Genomic DNA, 21,466 nt, shown 5'->3' with positions numbered 1-21,466 from the left:
ACAGCGGGACTGCATCACATGAAGTTTTTTTTTAACGGAATAAAGTTAGCAGGTTGACAAAGGTGTCATTTAAGAAACCACTTCACTCAAAGGTACCTGCGCTGTACAGAGAGCAGCTATGCTGTTCTTTTTTGGCAAGAGTGTGTGTGTGTGTGTGTGTGTGTGTTATCTCGCGTGAAAGCCAAAACAGGAATGTGTTTACACAAAACAGGAATGTGTTTACACAAAACAGGAATGTGTTTACACAAAACGGAATGTACCGTGTATTTCCGTATCAACCCAACTCCAACATCACAGTACCACCCGTTGACTAAAAAGCAATTTTCAACATTATATCCCGGATGTAATGCACGTCTGTTGATTGGCTGAGATGGAAGCAGATTCGTGTGACGACCAACGCCGGATGTTCAAAGGATGCACACAGGATATACCTATATCCGGGTCACAAGAGTCTCAAGGGAAAACATCCGGGAAAGAAAGATATTTAACAAACCGTATCGGAGTAACTGTTTAGTATCCTGTCTTGCAGTATTCGTCGTTTTCTGTGCTACATAGCTGCTGCGTCCATTTCTTCATTTTGGTGAGAGCTTGTTTTCTGTTCTTTCTTGTTTGTGTTAATATTTATATTTCTTCGTCATATTTATGTAAAATTCCGTTCTGATTTTCTGTGATTTCTTCTAAATGTCCGTATTCATGTTTCAATAATCAGCAAGTTCCGATTAAGTGTGTGTGTGTGTGCGTGTGTGTGTGTGTGTGTGTGTGTGTGTGTGTGTGTGTGTGTGTGTGTGTGTGTGTGTGTGTGTGTGTGTGTGTGTGTGTGCAGTATTTAGAAAAAGCTAATGACAGTTTCTTTCACTTGTTTGATCGACTTCTTTTTCATCTCTCTCACCGCCTCTTTCTCTATTCCTTTTGTGTCTGTCTGTCTGTCTGTCTGTCTGTCTGTCTGTCTGTCTGTCTGTCTGTCTGTCATGCTTTAATATGCACGTGCAACTAAGTGAACTCTGTGCCATGATATGTGCATACAGGTTTTTCGTTCGGATCTTTCACAGACCAAATACCTCGACCGTGACCATGTCTCGTTTCTTCGTCATAATGGTGGCTCTCCTTGCGACCTTTACCTCCGCTGACCCGGTCATGGTATGTGGACTTGATAGTAAACGTAAACACATGTACTGGGGAGGATGGAGGGTGGAGGGAGGAGGGTGGAGGGATAGGAGCTGCTAAGGAAAGCAGCTGATCGAGAGAAAAAAGCACTTGTCGCTGTATAAGACTAGAGAGTGAAAGGGATGGGGTGGGAGTAGGTGGCGGTGGTGGGTGTTTATTTTATTTGTGTGTGTGAGTGTGTGTTGTTGTTGTGTGTGTGTGTGTGTGTGTGTGTGTGTGCGTGTGTGCAGGGTGTGTGTGTGTGTGTTGTGTGTGTGTGTGTGTGTGTGTGTGTGTCATTTCCAGTGTTTTGAAAGGTTGCTGACTTTTTATTTTTCTCTTTTTTTGTGTGTGCTCTTTCTCCCCCGACCCCCGCTCTCCCCCCTCCCTCCCTCTCTCTCTCCACCCCTCCTTTCTTTATCTCTTCCCTTCTTTCTCTCTTGCTGTCAATGCTGCAGTCTCTCTTTATATCTGTTTCTTGTTTTGTCTCTTTCTCTATCTCTCTGGCTCTCTATCTCAATCTCTTTCTTTTCCCTTTACTTCTCCTTTACTTTCACTGAATATGACGCTTACATTTAATTCATTAATCAAACAGCGTCAGAAGTGACATACTCCCAAATCTCTCCCATAGCTACTACCACCATCCCCACTCCCACCACCAAATACCCATAACCAATGTTTAAAAATGACAGTTTTATTGTTCGTCACAGTCACCAGCGGATCCGGTTGACATCAAAACCGCAGCCAAGCAAATCGTCAGTGATGCGAGAAACCTGGCCAACCGAGCAAAAGGGGGTAAGTGAACTTATGCTGTAGGTCACAGGCGTGACTTTTGTAGTCACTAAATATGTGAAGGTAGGGCGAGCCGGAGAGACGATTGCAAGAGAACTATATGAGTCAATCAAAAGTACCAGAAACACATCCTGTTTATGAAATTAAACCATTATCTTTGTATCAGAGGTATTTAGTTATCAAGCTAGTTCTAGAGTCAGTTAGTTGGTAGGTTAGTTGGTTGGTTAGTCAGTGAATGAGTTAGCTAGTTAAATCAGTTAGGCAGTTGTTACATTGTTCGTTTGTTCATTCATTTGTTCGTTCGTTCGTTCCTTCCTTCCTTCCTTCCTTCCTTCCTTCGTTACTTGGATTCTTGGAGACTTAAAGTTTCTTAGCAATTTGATTTTCTGATTTACTTCATTGGCTCACGTAAGTGTAGCCTATGCGATGATAAACTTTGTCTGTCTGTGCGTGCGTGCGTGCGTGCGTGCGTGCGTATGTATGTATGTGTGTATGTCTGTGGTAGAAACTTTAACATTTTTGGCTAAACACCGAAATACTCATTTCACCTGGTTAATTTTCAAGCACCATCTTCAAATTATTGAAGCAATGGTCAACATTGTGTCGGCATGTGTGTAGTTAAAGCGTGTATCCAAAGAAACCGGGTGGTGGGGGGTTTTGAAGGGGTACAAGCAGTTGACTGGTTTGTGTCCTGTTTGGTTTGTAGACCAGGTTAGGGGGTCAAGATCAGGTCAGGGGTCGCGCGAGGGATTGTGGTAGCCTACACAGATTCACTCAGTCTCACCTCTGCATTCGCCGAATCGGGGAACAAGATTTCACCGGGTTCGGTTTCTAAGCTCCAGAAAAATAGACTAAAGAAGATACCAAAGTGAGAGTTCCTACAGTTTGATCTGCACAGCGTTTTTTTCCAATCATCTGCGCGAGGCGCGAGGAAGAGCTGTTGAAAGCGGAGTATCGACGGCAGTCCCGGTAAGTACAGACAGATCTAGTGTTTTCCACTTGTGTCACCGGTATTTTATATTTTGTTTTATCAGTTTCAGCAGACACGGATGACACAGTGCTAGTAAAATTAGTAGATCTAAAATGCCTGTAATGATTGGATGTCTTCAAGTTGTCACAGTCTTGGTTAGATTTATGTGAATTTCAAGATCGGCAGCAGAGCCCCTGAACTGCCGTGTCGGTCTCGTTACTAATTACCCCATGACCGTGCGTGCCCGGCGATCGCTCCCAACCACAATCGACAGCGCCCGACCTCAAAACAAAGCATTTACACGTAATATTTGTGGTGTTAGTATCTCCAAAATATTTTCTCACGTTTGACCAGTTTTTAAGTCAGAAAAGTGATCGATAAGGGTGTTATGGTGTATTTTGAACTGACAACAACAAAATATCATTACGTCGCGCAGTAAGCTTATGATTAGTCAAACCGGCACGGTTTTCTGGAATTGTGGGATAGCGTGCCTTTTACATCATATGGCTGCGGCGTACTAGACGAGTTCTGTTTCGCTCTTCGATTTTTGTGAGTACACGGTATTTGTTAGCATGTCAACCACTTGAAAAGTGTGTGTGCCCTGGGGGGGGGGGGGGGGAGGATTCTCAGTTAACTTCAGTGTCAGTGGAGTTCATTTAGTGGAGTTCCTGTGTTTTTTTCTAGATACAGAAGGGTGAAACCCGGCCTGTAGCCGTCACGGTAGGAACATTTGAGGGCGCCAAGCGCGTGCCTGCCGCCGAATTGCCTTAGGGTTAAGAATTTACTGAATTTCCCCTTCTAAAATTGCGGCTCGACAGGAAAATATTGTGATCCGTTCGAAGGCTCACAAACTTGAGCGGTGCCGATCTGAGACTATCCTACTATAGTCGCCAGCTGCTCGGCGGGGGAACCATGGCCTAGCATTGTGCACCGTTCGGTGCACTGTTTACGACGAAATGACATCTCTACGCGAAACTCGATTTGGTGTACGAAATGCAAAAACCTGTTATTCCCAAACTGTATAAGCTTACCCCAAAACAGCCCCAGCTCTCGCTTTGTGCGCCGTTTCTCAATCGGTTTGACAGCTTGCTTGAGCAAGCACTTCCTGGGTCTGTCATCGCACGAGCATCCTCTGTGTGGGTGTTTTGTGGCTCTAGCAAGTGAAGGACATATTTTGCGCTAAAGACATGCCCAGTGTGTACAGTTTTTAACAACTTCAAGACAAGGAGTGGCATTGCTGACATTGAGTGATACTGTGTTTGTTCGGCACCCTGTTTGTTTGAAGAAGGTAGGCATTTTTAGTTTTAGGCAAAAAAACTGAATACTGGTACATGTTACTGTACTTACATTTACAACTAGTTTTGGGCTAGTTTTAGATGCAAAATCACAAAACCTCTTCAAATTCCAGGGGTGTTGCCACAGACCCCTACCTTTGTAGTTTGTAAGCTGAACTCTCTTTTTCTAATGCTAGGCCCTGAGTCGGTGAACAGAATAAGGTGGTGAGGGTCAATGATTATGTGGTTGAGATTGCACTTTTTTGCTGTTTCAGATAGAACTATGCTTTATTTATTTAATACTTACACATTAACATGTGAAACTTCGAGGTCGGAGTGCCCTGTTTGTTTGAAGAAGGTAGGCATTTTTAGTTTCAGGCAAAAAAACTGAATACTGGTACATGTTACTGTACTTACATTTACAACTAGTTTTGGGCTAGTTTTAGATGCAAAATCACAAAACCTCTTCAAATTCCAGGGGTGTTGCCACAGACCCCTACCTTTGTAGTTTGTAAGCTGAACTCTCTTTTTCTAATGCTAGGCCCTGAGTCGGTGAACAGAATAAGGTGGTGAGGGTCAATGATTATAATGTGGTTGAGATTGCACTTACACATTAACATGTGAAACTTTGAGGTCGGATTGAAGTGTCAATCCACAATGATGACCGAGTCAAAATCATCTAAACATACATGTGTTACAACTTACACTTGATTTTATTGATACCTACTATTGATCCGAAGCGTCGTTTCTTGTACAGAAAGGCCACATTGTCAAACTTGAAACTGATTATTTGCAGAACCCCCGCTTATAAATAATACATTTTGTGCATGGATGATGTGTGTGTGAGTGAGTTTGTGTGTGACGTGGTTTGAGCGTGTGTGCCCCTAAACTGTGTCGGTCTGACTAATTACCGCATGACCGTGCGTGCCCGGCGATCGCTCCCAACCACAATCGACCGCGCCCGACCTCAAAACAAAGCATTTACACGTAATATTTGTCGTGTTAGTATCTCCAAAATATTTTCTCACGTTTGACCAGTTTATAAGTCAGAAAAGTGATCGATTTTGGTATATTTTCCGTCTGTTCTGAGTGTGATCGATTTTATTGATACCTACTATTGATCCGAAGCGTCGTTTCTTGTAAAGAAAGGCCACATTGTCAAACTTGAAACTGATTATTTGCAGAACCCCCGCTTATAAATAATACATTGTGTGCATGGATGATGTGTGTGTGAGTGAGTTTGTGTGTGACGTGGTTTGAGCGTGTGTGTGTGTGGGGTGTTTGTGTGAGAGAAAGGGGCGATTTGTCCTTCGTGGGGGGGGGGGGGGGGGGGATATGCGGTGCCTTGGCAATGCACTTCTACTTAATTATCAAGTTAATAAATTAACTGTTAGTACATGCATTGGTCAGATAAGACTTTGTTTCCATACTTTTGGGTTAGGACGGTTTGTAGTGCTTGGCAATGTAGTTTATGCAGCCCTGAAAGTCAAAATCAATTTGCACTAGTTGGCTAGTGGTTCTGAAAATGAACTAGCGTGACTGCAAACTGAATGTTTTTATATTGCGTCACGCAACTTCAGTGCATCATTGCATTGTCAGTTTATGCTTAACCATTGTTTCTTTTGAACATCAGATAGAATGCGATTTCAGACAAAAAGACAGTCATCTCCTGCGCTCAGACAAACCTGACCAAGTTTAAAGTACAATTACATTTTTATTTTCAGCGCATCATCATCCTCTTTGATTTCTGCCACCTGGACAATCATGAGCCTGAGAGTTTGATCTTCAGCATATTTTTGGATTTCTGCACGAGCAACATCTTTGTGAGTACCTACCTTTATACTATTACTAATATTCTAACTTTTCAGACATCATTAAAATATTTTTCGTCTAGGTTTTGAAAGTAATTTACAGGCCTAAGAGTTTTGCCTGATTTTTGTGCGATTTTAGAACTTGAATAATTTTTCGTCTCTGTTCTGAAAGTAATTTCAAGGCCTTAGGGTCCTGCCCGATTATTCTGCGATTTTATAACTTAAATATTTTTATAGTCTCTGTTCTAAAAGTAGTTTCCAGGCTTAGGGGTGCCGCCCGATTTTTCTGCGATTTTGGAACTAGGAATATTTTTCATCTCGGATATATCTGAAAGAGTCCTGCCGATTTTTGTGCTATTTTGGAACTTAGAATATTTTTCGTCTCTGTTCTGAAAGTAGTTTCCAGGCCCGGGGGTGCTGCCCGATTTTTTGTGCGATTTTGGTACTCAGAATATTTTCCGTCTCTGTTCTGAAAGTGGTTTCCAGGCAAGGGCCTAGCATTGTAAGCCGATTTTTCTGCGTTTTTGGAATTTAGAATATTTTTTGTCTTGGTTCTGAAAGTAGTTTCCAGGCCCGGCGGTGCTGCCCGATTTTGTGCGATTTTGGAACTTGGAATAGTTTTTGTCTGTTGTGAAAGTTGTTTCCAGGCCCGGGGGTGCTGCCCGATTTTTTGTGCGATTTTGGTACATGTACTTAGAATATTTTCCGTCTCTGTTCTGAAAGTGATTTCCAGGCCCGGGGGTGCTGCCCGATTTTTTGTGCGATTTTGGTACATGTACTTAGAATATTTTTCGTCTCGGTTCTGAAAGTAGTTTCCAGGCCCGGGGGTGCTGCCCAATTTTTTGTGCGATTTTGGTACTTAGAATATTTTCCGTCTCTGTTCTGAAAGTGGTTTCCAGGCCCGAGGGTGCTGCCCGATTTTTTGTGCGATTTTGGTACTTAAAATATTTTGTCTCGGTTCTGAAAGTAGTTTCCAGTCCGGGGGGTGCTGCCCGATTTTTCTGCTTTTTTTTAACTTGGAATATTTGCTGTTCTGAGTGTGATCGATTTTATTGATACCTACTATTGATCCGAAGCGTCGTTTCTTGTAAAGAAAGGCCACATTGTCAAACTTGAAACTGATTATTTGCAGAAACCCCCGCTTATAAATAATACATTGTGTGCATGGATGATGTGTGTGTGAGTGAGTTTGTGTGTGACGTGGTTTGAGCGTGTGTGTGTGGGGGGTGTTTGTGTGAGAGAAAGGGGCGATTTGTCCTTCGTGGGGGGGGGGGGGGGGGTGTTTGGGGGGATATGCCTTGGCATTGCACTTCTACTTAATTATCAAGTTAATAAATTAACTGTTAGTACATGCATTGGTCAGATAAGACTTTGTTTCCATACTTTTGGGTTAGGACGGTTTGTAGTGCTTGGCAATGTAGTTTATGCAGCCCTGAAAGTCAAAATCAATTTGCACTAGTTGGCTAGTGGTTCTGAAAATGAACTAGCGTGACTGCAAACTGAATGTTTTTATATTGCTTCACGCAACTTCAGTGCATCATTGCATTGTCAGTTTATGCTTAACCATTGTTTCTTTTGAACATCAGATTGAATGCGATTTCAGACAAAAAGACAGTCATCTCCTGCGCTCAGACAAACCTGACCAAGTTTAAAGTACAATTACATTTTTATTTTCAGCGCATCATCATCCTCTTCGATTTCTGCCACCTGGACAATCATGAGCCTGACAGTTTGATCTTCAGCATATTTTTGGATTTCTGCACGAGCAACATCTTTGTGAGTACCTACCTTTATACTATTACTAATATTCTAACTTTTCAGACATCATTAAAATATTTTTCGTCTAGGTTTTGAAAGTAGTTTACAGGCCTAAGAGTTTTGCCTGATTTTTGTGCGATTTTAGAACTTGAATAATTTTTCGTCTCTGTTCTGAAAGTAATTTCAAGGCCTTAGGGTCCTGCCCGATTATTCTGCGATTTTATAACTTAAATATTTTTATAGTCTCTGTTCTAAAAGTAGTTTCCAGGCCTAGGGGTGCCGCCCGATTTTTCTGCGATTTTGGAACTAGGAATATTTTTCATCTCGGATCTGAAAGAGTCCTGGCAATTTTTGTGCTATTTTGGAACTTAGAATATTTTTCGTCTCTGTTCTGAAAGTAGTTTCCAGGCCCGGGGGTGCTGCCCGATTTTTTGTGCGATTTTGGTACTCAGAATATTTTCCGTCTCTGTTCTGAAAGTGGTTTCCAGGCAAGGGCCTAGCATTGTAAACCGATTTATCTGCGTTTTTGGAATTTAGAATATTTTTTGTCTCGGTTCTGAAAGTATTTTCCAGGCCCCGCGGTGCTGCCCGATTTTGTGCGATTTTGGAACTTAGAATATTTTCTGTCTGTTCTGAAAGTAGTTTCCAGGCCCAGGGGTGCTGCCCGCTTTTTCTGCGTTTTTGGAACTTGGAATAGTTTTTGTCTGTTGTGAAAGTTGTTTCCAGGCCCGGGGGTGCTGCCCGATTTTTTGTGCGATTTTGGTACATGTACTTAGAATATTTTCCGTCTCTGTTCTGAAAGTGATTTCCAGGCCCGGGGGTGCTGCCCGATTTTTTGTGCGATTTTGGTACATGTACTTAGAATATTTTTCGTCTCGGTTCTGAAAGTAGTTTCCAGGCCCGGGGGTGCTGCCCAATTTTTTGTGCGATTTTGGTACTTAGAATATTTTCCGTCTCTGTTCTAAAAGTGGTTTCCAGGCCCGAGGGTGCTGCCCGATTTTTTGTGCGATTTTGGTACTTAAAATATTTTGTCTCGGTTCTGAAAGTAGTTTCCAGTCCGGGGGGTGCTGCCCGATTTTTCTGCTTTTTTTTTACTTGGAATATTTGCTCCTCAGAATGGACTCGGTTGTGCAGTGTGTAGACTGCCAGAAATTGTTCAGTAGCCGTGTTAGGCTATTGAAACATAAATGCTCTAAGTGTACTTCTTGTGGCAAAGTGTTTTCATCATTCCAGCGCCTTCAGTCACACAATTGTTCAGATTCACAGGATATTCAGGTTAAAGCTATTGAGCAACATGGTATCACATTCAACCCTGTACACTGCCAGTGGCAGTTAGACAAATGTCGCCAGTTCACTTTGCCTTTGAAGCTTGCTCTGCCTTCGTCAGATCAGGTGCTTCCGGCTGGAGCACCAAAAAATTTTAAAAGGGTTGGTGGAGATGGTAATTGTTTTTTCCGCTGCCTGAGCTTTGCCGTGACTGGGTGTGAAGAGTACCATCTCCAACTTCGAGCTGCAGTCTGCCATTTCATGACACAGTCTGCACACACATATCGAATTGAGCATGTTCTCCTGCAACAACAAGGGCTGACAGCCGCGTCCTATCTGACCAGGTCGGGCATGCGGAATTCAGGGACGTGGGCAACAGAAGTGGAGATTTACAGTGCAGCCCTCATGCTCAACACCAGAATCTGTGTTTATCGCAATGTAGTCGGGCAGAGTGCCTGGCACACACATGATCCAACACTGATTGCTCCACAGACCCATGTGAGTTCACAGTGCATTTACATCAACCACCTCAACAATACCCATTATGAAATTGTGACTGACGTCCATCTTCCATCTGACGGACCAGTGCTGTCATGCCAACATCAACAAGTTAATGTACCTGTGCTTGCAGCAGCAGAGTGTGAAGGTGCTGAGAAGCCACTCGTATCTCATACAACAGTGACACTTGTGAACCGCAGAAATACAATGCAGAAACTGCGTCAAAACCAAGAGTACAAGCAGAAAGAGTCAGCTGAAAATAGGTTGAGAAAAGGTGAGAGGAGACTTAGGCAGGCATATAGGCACAAGGAAGCACACCTAGGCAAAGAAAGAATCGCAAAGAGAAGATGCAGTGGAGAGTTCAGAGAACAAGAAGCAGAAAGAAACCGACTTAGAATGGCAAAACAGAGAGCCACTAAAGAGTATAGCCAGAAAGAAGCAGAAAGAAACAGACTTAGAATAGCCAAACAGAGAGCCACTAAAGAGTATAGCCAGAACGAAGCAGAAAGAAACAGACTTAGAATAGCCAAACAGAGAGCCACTAAAGAGTATAGCCAGAAAGAAGCAGAAAGAAACAGACTTAGAATAGCCAAACAGAGAGCCACTAAAGAGTACAGCCAGAAAGAAGCAGGTAGAACCAGACAGAGAATGACAACAAAGAGAGGCAATAGGGATTACAGTCAGAAAGAAGCAGGTAGAACCAGACAGAGAATGGCAACAAAGAGAGCCAATAGGGATTACAGTCAGAAAGAAGCAGGTAGAACCAGACAGAGAATGACAACAAAGAGAGGCAATAGGGATTACAGTCAGAAAGAAGCAGGTAGAACCAGACAGAGAATGGCAACAAAGAGAGCCAATAGGGATTACAGTCAGAAAGAAGCAGGTAGAACCAGACAGAGAATGGCAACAAAGAGAGCCACTAAAGAGTATAGCCAGAAAGAAACGGGTAGAACCAGACAGAGAATGGCAACAAAGAGAGCCACTAAAGAGTATAGCCAGAAAGAAACGGGTAGAACCAGACAGAGAATGGCAACAAAGAGAGGTAGTGAAGAGTACAGAGAGAAAGAGGCCCTAAAAGACAGGCAAAGGAAAGCAGAACAAAGACAGAATAGAAACTACAGGCGAAAGGAATCGGAGAGTGACAGATTGAGGAAAGTGAAGAGAAGGCGTTGTCCTTTATACAGACACAGAGAAGCTTATCAAGCTAAGGTGCGAGCAGCAAGAGACAAACTGACCACAAAAAGCGGTTGCTTGACGGTCGATGACATCAAGAAGGTCTTTCAGTCCAATGTTAGTCACGGACCTTCATTCATATGTACATGCTGTAATGGTCTCTTCTACAAACACTCAGTGAGTGTTGCTCCCTCTGCTATATCTCTCCAGAACAAGGGTGTTAAGTCTTCCATTATAGAGCAGGTTCTGTTAGGAACAAAAAGCTTCCAAGACACTGAGTGGATATGTTCCACATGTCTCTCCAGTTTGAGCAAAACTGTGCTGCCCAATTTAGCTGTGAGAAATGGTCTTGGATTCCCGGCAATTCCACCTCCACTCAAAGGTCTCACAACCCTGGAGGAACGGTGTATATCGCCACGAATTCCCTTCATGCAGATGCGAGAGCTTGGCTGCGACCATCAGTTTGGTATTAGAGGAAATGTAGTAAATGTGCCCGTGGATGTGCCAGCTATGGTGACTTCATTACCTAGGCGATTCGAAGAGACAGAGACAATTGCCTTGAAGTTGAAGAGACGCTTGCGCTACAAGTCCTCCTACCACTTTGAAAATGTGAGGCCTGGGAAGATCTTTGCTGCTGCGGAGTGGTTGATTGGGAACAGTGTCCTGTTCAGAGAAGAGGGCATTAAGCTTGATCCTTCTTGGTTCAAGCCAGAGTGGGAGGGAGCAGAGTCGGTAGAGTTCAGAATCAACAGTGCAGATGATGATAGTTGTATCCAAAGTGAGAATACCAACCATGCTCACTCATGTGACAAAGGCAAACAACCTGAATGTGATGCTGTGAAGCAATGTTCTAATGTACCGTCACAAGGCCCTGAGCACTTGGTAACTGATCAAGCTTCTGGCACAGTGAAAGACAAGAAACCAGAACAAGACCAAGATGGTAATCTGCCAGAAGAGTATGCAGATTTGTTTCAGGAGTGGCCGGAGGAAAACATAGCTGCTAATGACAAAGATGACACTGGGGAAGATGATGAAGACAAAGAATGGGTCGAAACCAGTCAAGAGGCAGAACTGGGAGGTGGCTGTCGTGACACCCTTCTCCACCCCAACGACTTTACAACTGATGGCCAGGCGGCACTGAACATAGCACCAGGTGAAGGCAAACATCCACTTGGTCTGTTCATGGACAAAGATTGTGAGGAGAAATCCTTTCCAACCATATTTTGCGGCCAACGACGTGTTGATAACAGTGATCGAATGAAGCCCCTCACCTACAGTAAGATCTGCAAGGCTGAGCTAAGAAGTGCTGACCGGCGTGCTGCCCACTCCATTGCAAACATCTTTTTCAAGTTGAAGAAACTACAGATGTTACAGATTCGAGATTTAGCCACAACAGCACTTCGGAAAGTGAAAGGAGCAAAGACAGGCCATACTGCAGGGCAGTTGAGGAAAGATGGTGCCATTGAAGATCTTCTGCGCCAGGATCAAGGGTATCGTGTCCTCAAAACACTGCGATCCTCTCCCCCGTACTGGCAAGCGAAACAGAAGGATCTCTTTGCTATGATTAGGCAGCTTGGTAGACCAACTTTCTTTGCTACATTTTCTGCTGCTGAAACAAGGTGGCTTGATCTTCTCCGTGTCCTCTACCGCATGGAGCACAGTGTAGACCCCACTGATGATGACCTTGAGAACCTGACCTGGCAGGAGAAGTCGCAGCTTATACAAAAAGATCCTGTGACTTGCGCTCGTCACTTTGACTACAGAGTTCAGGTCTTGTTCAGAAAAGTCATCATGAGTGATCTGCAGCCTCTTGGAAAAGTGACGGACCACTTTTTCAGAGTAGAATTTCAGCAGCGGGGGTCCCCTCACATTCACTGTATGATCTGGGTTGAAGATGCACCAAAGGCTGATACAGACTCTGACGAAGATGTGGTGGCATTTCTTGATAAACACTTGACATGTCAGAGGCATGAAGAGGGTGAGTTGAAGGACGTTTCGAGCCTGCATGAACACAAGCATTCCAAGTCATGCAAGAAAGGTGGAAAACACGTGTGCAGGTTTGGTTTTCCTCTCCCTCCCATGTCAAAAACTATGATGCTCCGTCCACTGACTCAGTCTGAAGCAAAGGAGAATTCTGGCATCACAGAAAACTTGAGAACCATCAAAAGAGAACTTAGCCAGTTGAAACTGGGTGAGAACATTTCTTTTGAAGAATTTCTGGCACGAGTCGGCATTGATGAGAATCAGTACATCCTTGCACTTCGTTCTGACCTTGACAGCACCAAGATCTTTTTGCGACGCGAACCATCAGCGACACGCATGAACAGCAGAAATGATATTCTCGCTCAGGTGTGGATGGCCAACACAGATGTGCAATTTGTCCTCGATGAGTATGCCTGTGGAATGTACATTGTGACATACATCAGCAAGAGCCAGCGTGGCATGAGCGATCTTCTAAAACACGCTGATGATGAGGCAAAACGTGGCAACCAGAGTGTCAAACAAAAAGTCAGACACATTGCGAACAAGTTTTTGAACCACTGCGAAGTGTCTGCTCAGGAAGCTGTCTACCTCCTGATGCAGCTGCCTTTGACCCGATGCACAAGGGATGTGATTTTTGTCAACACATCACCCCCCTGCCAGCGAGTTGGTCTGCTCAAGAATTCCACCATGCTTGAAGCAATGAAAGATGAGGACACAGATGTGACTCTCACAAGCCTGATCGACAGGTACTCTGAAAGACCAAAGGAGTTGGAAAACATCTGTCTTGCAGACTTTGCTACTTCGTACGACATGAGAAAGGCAGGATCAAACAGCAGAACAGGTAAGAACACGAAAAAGAAGGAACAGGATTTCCTCCCTGAAGGTGAATATGAGGAGGATGCAACCGACAACATCTGGAACAATGACTCTTCTTCTGGTCACCTGTACAAACTTCCTGATGGCAAAGTCTTGCACCACCGGAGAAAACCAAAAGTTCTGCGTTGTGTTCGCTTTTCTCTGGAGTCTGACTCAGAAAACCACTACAGAGAGAAGCTGATGTTGTATATCCCATGGCGAAACGAGGACAAGGATATCATTGGTGGGTGTGGGACATACCATGAGAGATTTGAACAGATGAAAGAAACAGTGTTTGAAGTCAGCAGCAAGTTTGAGACCAATGCTACTGCTGTGGACCAGGCTGTGGAACAGGTGCAGAAGGATGGCATTGATGAGGAAGCATGGGATGGGGTGGCTCCACAAGCACAAGACATGGAGAGCCGCCACGAGAAATACAACACAGAGAGTACCATCAATGCAGCGTTCCAACCAGACTCTGAACAGCACCGACAGTATGACATTGGTCTTGACCTGGGTTGTCACGCAACATCTGACATAACCCATGACCGTATAGTGAACAGGATACCAAATGAAGAATTTGATGCAATGGTAAGATCACTGAATTGCAGTCAGCAAACGTTCTTCTATCACATACTGCACTGGATGAAGACAAAGTGTAGTGGCAGTCTATCTGCATGCGAACCCTTCTACTGTTTTCTCTCTGGAGGTGCAGGTGTGGGAAAGAGTCGTTGTGTTCTGGCTATTTACCATGCTCTTGTCCGTTACCTAAGCAGTCGCCCTGGAGACAATCCGGATTGCCTTCGGGTACTTCTTGCCGCTCCAACAGGCAAGGCTGCCTATAACATCAGAGGTGTGACACTACACACAGCCTTCTGCCTCCCTGCAAACCAGAGTCTCAGTGATTACGTGAAACTTGACGCCAGTCGCTTGAACACACTTCGGTCAACTCTAGCAGAATTGCGATTGGTGATCATTGATGAAATTTCCATGGTTGGTGCCAACATGTTGGGTTTTGTCAGTCAGCGTCTGCAACAAGTGATGGGTTGCAGCAAGCCCTTTGGTGGTGTCAGTGTCCTTGCTGTTGGTGATCTATTCCAGCTGAGACCAGTCATGGATCGCTGGGTATTTCAGCCAAGTCGTGGACCATATGAAGCACTAGCACCAATTGTCTGGCAGGAGCTGTTCCAGATGTTTGAGTTGACCCAGGTGATGCGGCAGAAAGATGACAAAACCTTTGCTGAAGCTCTAAACAGGATCAGGGAGGGAAGCCACACCAAAGAAGATGCAAGCCTCATCAAGTCCCGTGTTGTCAAATCCAGTATCCCGGACAACATGCTTCACCTGTTCACCAGCCGTCGTCTGGTCACTGAGCAAAACACCAGAAGTCTTGCCCTTCTCCAGTCTACGGAGATTCTGCTGGAAGCCAAGGACAGTGTGATGGGCGACATCAGCGTTGCACTGAAAACCGAGTTACTTCACAAAGCTCGTGATATGACAGTGCAGCAAACGCAGAGTCTTACATCACACTTGACTCTCAAAGTGGGCGGTAGATTCATGTTGGTGCACAATGTTGACATCAGTGATGGTCTGACGAATGGAGCTTCTGGCACCTTACGACAGGTTGGACACAAAGGCAGTGAGAAGCCAGAACATGTGTCCGTTGTCTGGATAGAGTTTGATGAAGAGAGTGTTGGTGAAAAGACCCGCCACCAAAATAAACAACTCTACACACCGGCCATCAGCTCCACATGGACTCCCATCTTTCATGCCGTCAAACAGTTTCGTGTTGGAAAACGAGAAAATGTTGCAGTGCTTCGTAAACAGTTTCCGTTGACAGCTTGCTCTGCTATCACAGTACACAAGTCACAGGGTTCAACTCTTGAGCAAGTTGCGGTGTCTTTCCAGGGTATGGTACAACACCATCTAGTGTATGTGGCACTCAGCAGAGCCAAAACTCTGGGCGGCCTCCATCTTCTTGATTTTGACCCAAACAAAATCAGAGTGTCACCTGATGTCAAGACCGAGATGGAACGATTGCGGAAGAAGCCCATTGAGTGGTGTGTGAGCGACCTACAGCAGATTGCCAGCATTGGATTTCTGATAGGTTTTCACAACAGTCGCTCTCTTCACAAGCACATGGAAGATCTCCGTCTTGAAAGAAATCTGTTACGAGCTGAAATGTTGGTCATATTTGAAAGCTGGGAACACAAACAAGATGAACCACAGCACTACAGTCTCCCTGAATTCAAAGTTCTTGACAGAAACCCTGCCCCAACCAAGACTCACCGTCCACATGCTGGCACAATAGTGTACATCCGTGATGACAGTCTGCTGTCTACCTCCAACACAGCTACAAGCCGAAGTTGCAATCACAGCATAGAAGTTACAGTGCTTGACGCCAGCAGCAGAATTGCAGGGCTGAGTGTAGTGGGAGTGTACTGTCCTCCGGGTGTGAAAACCAGCGCACTGCGTACTGAACTTGAGACCATTCTTCACAGGGTATTAGCAAGTCACCCCTATGTTGTGATGGGAGGAGACTTCAACAGTGATGCCTCTGACAGACTGTCAAAACCACTCAAACAGCTGTGTCAGGAATTCAGTCTGCGTCAGCTCATTACTGAACCCACAACAGACTATGGCTCAGTATTGGATCTGATCTTCACCAATCTCCCTGAGTCTGCAATACTAGGAGGTGTACTTGAATCCTGGTACTCGGACCACAAACCCTGCTGGGTGTCAATTTCATTGAGAGATTGACACACTTAATATTCTGTTTGTTGCAGAATTTGATATGCAAGCCATGACAGTGACACAACTAGGTGTGGATGCGTTAATTAGATTCTGTGTCTGGTGTTTTAATTGGCGCTAAATCTGAAGTTATGTACAGGAGCATAAGATTTGTCATGTTTTATTTTAAATTAATGCAATGGAAATAAAGAATCAGTAGCAGAACACATTTGACTCCTTGTTTTTGCTTTTAATTTAATTTAGGGCCCGGTAGCTCAGTTGGTAGAGCACTGGACTTGTGATCGGAAGGTCGCAGGTTCGAATTCGGGCCGGGACGGACACGGGTCAACTTTATGTGCAGACCCAGAGACGGAAGCCATGTCCCACCCCCGTGTCATCACAATGGCACGTAAAAGACCTTGGTCATTCTGCCATAAGTGCAGGTGGCTGAATACACCTAAACACGCAGACACCTGGGAGGAAGCGACCCGAATTTCCCAGCGATGGGACAATAAAGTAATGAAAATGAAAATGAAAATGAAAATGAAATCCTTTTCTGGTTGTAGTTTGTTGTTTATTTATTGATTGAATGGATGTCATAATCAAGTTTTCTCCACAGGTCAGTGCTTGATATCATCTTCAACAGTCTCCCTGAATCTGGAGGATCATCATGTTTACTTGACTTTATGCTTCGTGTCTCCTTTATGTACACTAACTTTATTAGTGTATTGCAGATGTTTGTGGGGTGTAACAGTAGTAACACACAACATGCCTGGATGAGCTTATAGTTCATTGTGCTTGATGTATTTTCATCATAACACTCAAATGAATGTTCATGTCCTTGCAAGTGACTAACTGTACAGATCCCACAGGACACAAAAGGAGCGTCGAAATAGCTTTGCTGTATGCTGAGTGTGTGATTTGGAAATAAAATATGTTGATACATTTTGCTTCATGTTGTTGCTTCATCAGTGGTCTGTTTAGTAATTGTAATTTTAGGCTAGTGAGTATTATAACTGTCAATTTCGCATAAGTTTAAGGTGTTTGCTTTGTTTTTAAAATTGATTAATTGAATATCATAGTCAAGTTGTCTCCAGGTATTGTCAAGTGGTATAATTGTACTATGACAATACATTTGAACAATAAAGTCATGTCACTTATGTGAGGTAAGTAACTGCCCCCAGAAACTGATACCGTGTTGTGGTGGGGTGGCTTGCGTGCTTCCATAATCCATCAAGCTAAGTCAGCTAATGTGCAGGGTGCCTGGTAGGGTCTCCCATACTGAACAGTCGGTGGTGTCTGACCATCAAACTAAGTCAGTTGGCGCGTTTTGCACATTTTCAGGGTTTCCCATGCTGAACAGTTTGAATGGCTAGAAGCCTGACAAAACTCAGTTTCAAGATTAAAGAAGAAGAACTTGAAAACAATTTTATCAGCTATATATGCATGTCTGCTATTGGTTACAGATCTGAGGATATGACGACATGGTGGCGAGTGATGACAGCAAGCACAGAGCAGGGGTGGAATAAATTGCAGGACACTCGACACCCCCACCCACCCCTCATGACCCGCTGCTTATCAGTGCCAGGCAAGCCTGCGTGGTTCAGAAGTACAACTACAAGTAGCTGGGCATAATCCTGGACTGACAACACAACTGAAGTGGTAACAACAGCAGCTGCTACAGAAATGTCTTCATTTTCTCCTGGAGCTGAGGCTCCATCCTTGTGGACATTGCCATTCTCTGGTTTCCAAACATGTCGGATAGTGTACTCTCAAACAAAATTGGTGACATTTCTGAATCATTTAGAGAGGACTGTGGTATGCTGCATGAAGTGTTGTGCTATCATTGACCCTAACACTGTGCGTGAGGAAAACGATGATGAAATTCAAGGCTATTCCGTGTAATCTTTCATATTCTTCCCTGCATGTGGAGCTGGTAACCCACAGGACAAGTGACACATCAGAGAGACTTCTGGGTGTGAAGGCTTGGATCATGGACAAATCACCCCATGGATAACATGATCTTCTTTCCTTTCCCCACTATATGTATCATGTTTTCAAATCAATATCTGTATTGTCATTCTGTTGTCAAAAATTAGAAGTTTGAATCACTTAAATCAGTTCATCTTATTTTGTAAGTTAAGGTGATACGTCCTTGGGCACTGCCAAGGGGAGGTAATTCTTAACTTAGCGGTTTTTCAGTTGGCAACTCCTCTCAAAATGTATTCAGCATTTTGAATGTTGGCCTGTGACAAATTCAACGCATGTTCTTACCAAATACAGCGTGCTAGATTTGACTGAGATTGTGAGATGTTTTCACAAGGAGAAATGTGACTTTACTTGAACACTGGGGTGGTGGAGATTGCACAATGTCATGGTATTCTGTGATAATACTTACACGGAGTGGTAACTGTACTACTACAAGTCATGGTACAGTAGAACTCCCTTTTTAAGACCCCCCAAGACCTTGTTTTCTCAGACTTTCTGTTCATATCCTGTGTAAAATTACCCCCATTTTTTTACTTGCTTCATTTTAAGAGGGGTGTCTTAGAAGGGGGGTTCCACTGTATTGGACATTTTGTCTCAGCTTCCTCTTAAAAGGCCACTGCATTGGAACCGCCCCTTTTTTAAGACCACCTGATTTGGACTTCTTCACAATCCCGTGTCATCTCAGAATTTTTTTTCGTATCTTCTGACTTGTTCTGTAAATTAACCCCCATTTTGTGGACACCCCCCCCCCCCCCCCTCAATTTTTCAAAAGGGGAATCCACTGTTTTTACTTCAAGGTGCTGTTTTCACATGAATGTGTGTGTGTGTGTGTGTGTGGTTGAGCAAATGCTTATGGTAAGTTACTGTTACTGTACATTGCATGGTACCTGCAATGTGAGGCCCCTCTGATGAATGGACACTCCCCATGAAACGACAATTTCTGTAGTCCCTTTGATCTTGACAAACATTTACCTGTTGTAAAAGTAAAAGGCCACTTGCAATTTAGGGCTAGTTCAGGTGTCCTTTCATCACAGGTACCTCGTGCTGTATTATCTGCGCCGTTGTGTGATCATTATTGTATGTTTGTTTTGTGTTTCTTTTTGTATGTAAAATATGTTCTTGCCAGTGTTACCGCAGGCCCCACTAGAGTGCTTTCTTTTTTTACACCCCCGGTATAGGGGTGTGTATAGGATTCGCTCCATGTGTTTGTTTGTTTGTTTGTGTTCGCATATAGATCTCAAGAATGAACGGACCGATCGTCACTAAACTTGGTGAACAGGTTCTATACATAGCACAAAAACTCTTCTGATAAAAACCAGACAAATTGACTTTGTGCATGAAGTCATTGTGTCTAGTCTGCGTATTTTAAAATGTTTCCTGAAGTTGACAGAGGTAATTGAATAAATTCTGAAACTGAAAGTGTGCATAAGTGTGCTGTAATATATGTGATGCGAGTATGTAGTGTGAGTGTGTGTGTTAAGATTTATTCCTATGCATTACTTGTACATGTATTGCATGAGAATTCCAAAGTTAAAAAATCTCATCTTCATGTGTGTGTGTGTGTGTGTACAACATATAGTTTCACATACGTGAGCCTTGAAGGCTTTGCCTCTTGTTTTGTGTATCCATTCATTGCGTCAGTCGTTTCAATATAAGACATGTTTATAACAGAAATGTAAAAATGAAAGTGTTGTGTGTGTGTGTGTGTGTGTGTCTGTGTTTGTTTGTGTGTGTGTGTGTGTGTGTGTGTGTGTGTGTGTGTGTGTAAGTCTGTGTGTGTGCATGTGCGTGTGTGCGTGTATGTGTGTGTGTGTGGGGGGGGGGGGTGTGTGTGCATGCGTGCGAGCTAGCGTGTGTGCGTGCGTGCGTGCGTGGGTGCGCGCGTGCGTGCGTGTGTGTGTGTGTGTGTGTGTATGTGCGTGCGTGCGAGCTAGCGTGCTTGCATGCGCGCATGTGTGTATGTGTTAGTGTGAATTTCAATGTTAATGTTGGTTCATGTGTTAAGGAATCAACCTTGATGGGTTGCTGCAAGATGTCCGAGGCCTTGAACTCGCCGCTTCTGATCTTAGTCAACTACTTCCTGATGATGGTAAGAACAGATATAATGTTTTGTATTGTTTTGTTATGTTATGTTCACTTGATTTTATTTTGTATGAGAGGGAGTAGAGTAGGTAAGTGATTCGATGGGGTTTGGGGTGTGTGTGTGATCGCGTGAATACTGTCTGGCTTGCTCTAAATGTGTATCGACTGTTCTGCTTATATTGTTATATTACAATTATTGGTTTCTATGGTTGGTACTCGTAGAGACCGCTGTGCTCAATTGGTACCCGAAACAAGCTATCAAACACACAAGTATACGGTACACGTGCGTAGTAGGTGCAAATTAACACTGACATTTACTTAACACAGACATAAACAAACATACGCGCGCACTGACGCACGCACAAACACACTCACACACACACACACCCACACACACCACACACACACACACACACACACATACACACACACACACACACACACACACACACACACACACACACACACACACTACCAAGTGTTGATTGTACCACAAAACAAAAGAGATAAGCCAGCCAGCTATACAACACTGATGTTGCTCCAAGCAACCACACTCTGACAGAATTCTTTGTTTTGTGCAGTGTCAGAATGTGAAACCAACCTTGTGGTCAAGATGGCGGCAGCCGGAACCGGAAGTCACGAGGTGCTAACCGTACTGCTTGCTGATGGTAAGAAAACAAATTTTCGAAAATGATTATTGTGTCTATTCTGTACATATTAGCTGTATTTTCTCACCATGGATATTCATTTGCTGATGTAATGCAACTACTCTGACAGACAAATCCGTGATTGCATTTAGTTTAGTCACAACGCATAGGATTCTTCTTTAATAATCTGAAGGCAGTTGAGTGTTTATTACAAGGCTAGTCTGTCACTTGTGTCGTTAACTCATTGTCTCCCAGGTATGAATATATTCGTACGCACTCATATCCATGGCTCTATCTGACCAGGTACGGATATATCGCTCTGACTGTTAGCTTCAATCGCTTCCTGTAACGTCCATCTAACGCCTGCATTCCAGCGTGTTGATACCCAGTTACTACACAGTTACTACAATTCTGAGTGACCTGCTGCAGCACAGCTGGTCTCGTCTAAAAAAAACTTGGTCAACATGGATGGGGTAGAAAGTGTTAATCCATTCG

The 21,466-nt window shown here is 43.8% G+C and overlaps 1 protein-coding gene across 1 annotated transcript in view; it reads left to right on the top strand.

Annotated features, from left to right (window-relative positions):
• Window positions 1-990: 990 nt before the first annotated feature.
• The window catches only part of LOC138947344 (uncharacterized), a 24,791-nt gene continuing 4,315 nt past the window's right edge, over window positions 991-21,466 (top strand). Inside the window, exons 1-4 of the mRNA XM_070318799.1 lie at window positions 991-1,137; window positions 1,854-1,938; window positions 20,248-20,331; window positions 20,906-20,992. Coding sequence (XP_070174900.1) covers window positions 1,009-1,137; window positions 1,854-1,938; window positions 20,248-20,331; window positions 20,906-20,992 — 385 coding nt within the window. The 5' untranslated portion in view covers window positions 991-1,008. The remainder of the gene's footprint in view (window positions 1,138-1,853; window positions 1,939-20,247; window positions 20,332-20,905; window positions 20,993-21,466) is intronic.

This window comes from Littorina saxatilis, linkage group LG14 (assembly GCF_037325665.1).
Source record: "Littorina saxatilis isolate snail1 linkage group LG14, US_GU_Lsax_2.0, whole genome shotgun sequence".
Taxonomy (NCBI): Eukaryota; Metazoa; Mollusca; class Gastropoda; order Littorinimorpha; family Littorinidae; genus Littorina; species Littorina saxatilis.
Note: the sequence above shows the minus strand (reverse complement) of the source record. Positions and strands in the feature narration are given on the sequence as shown.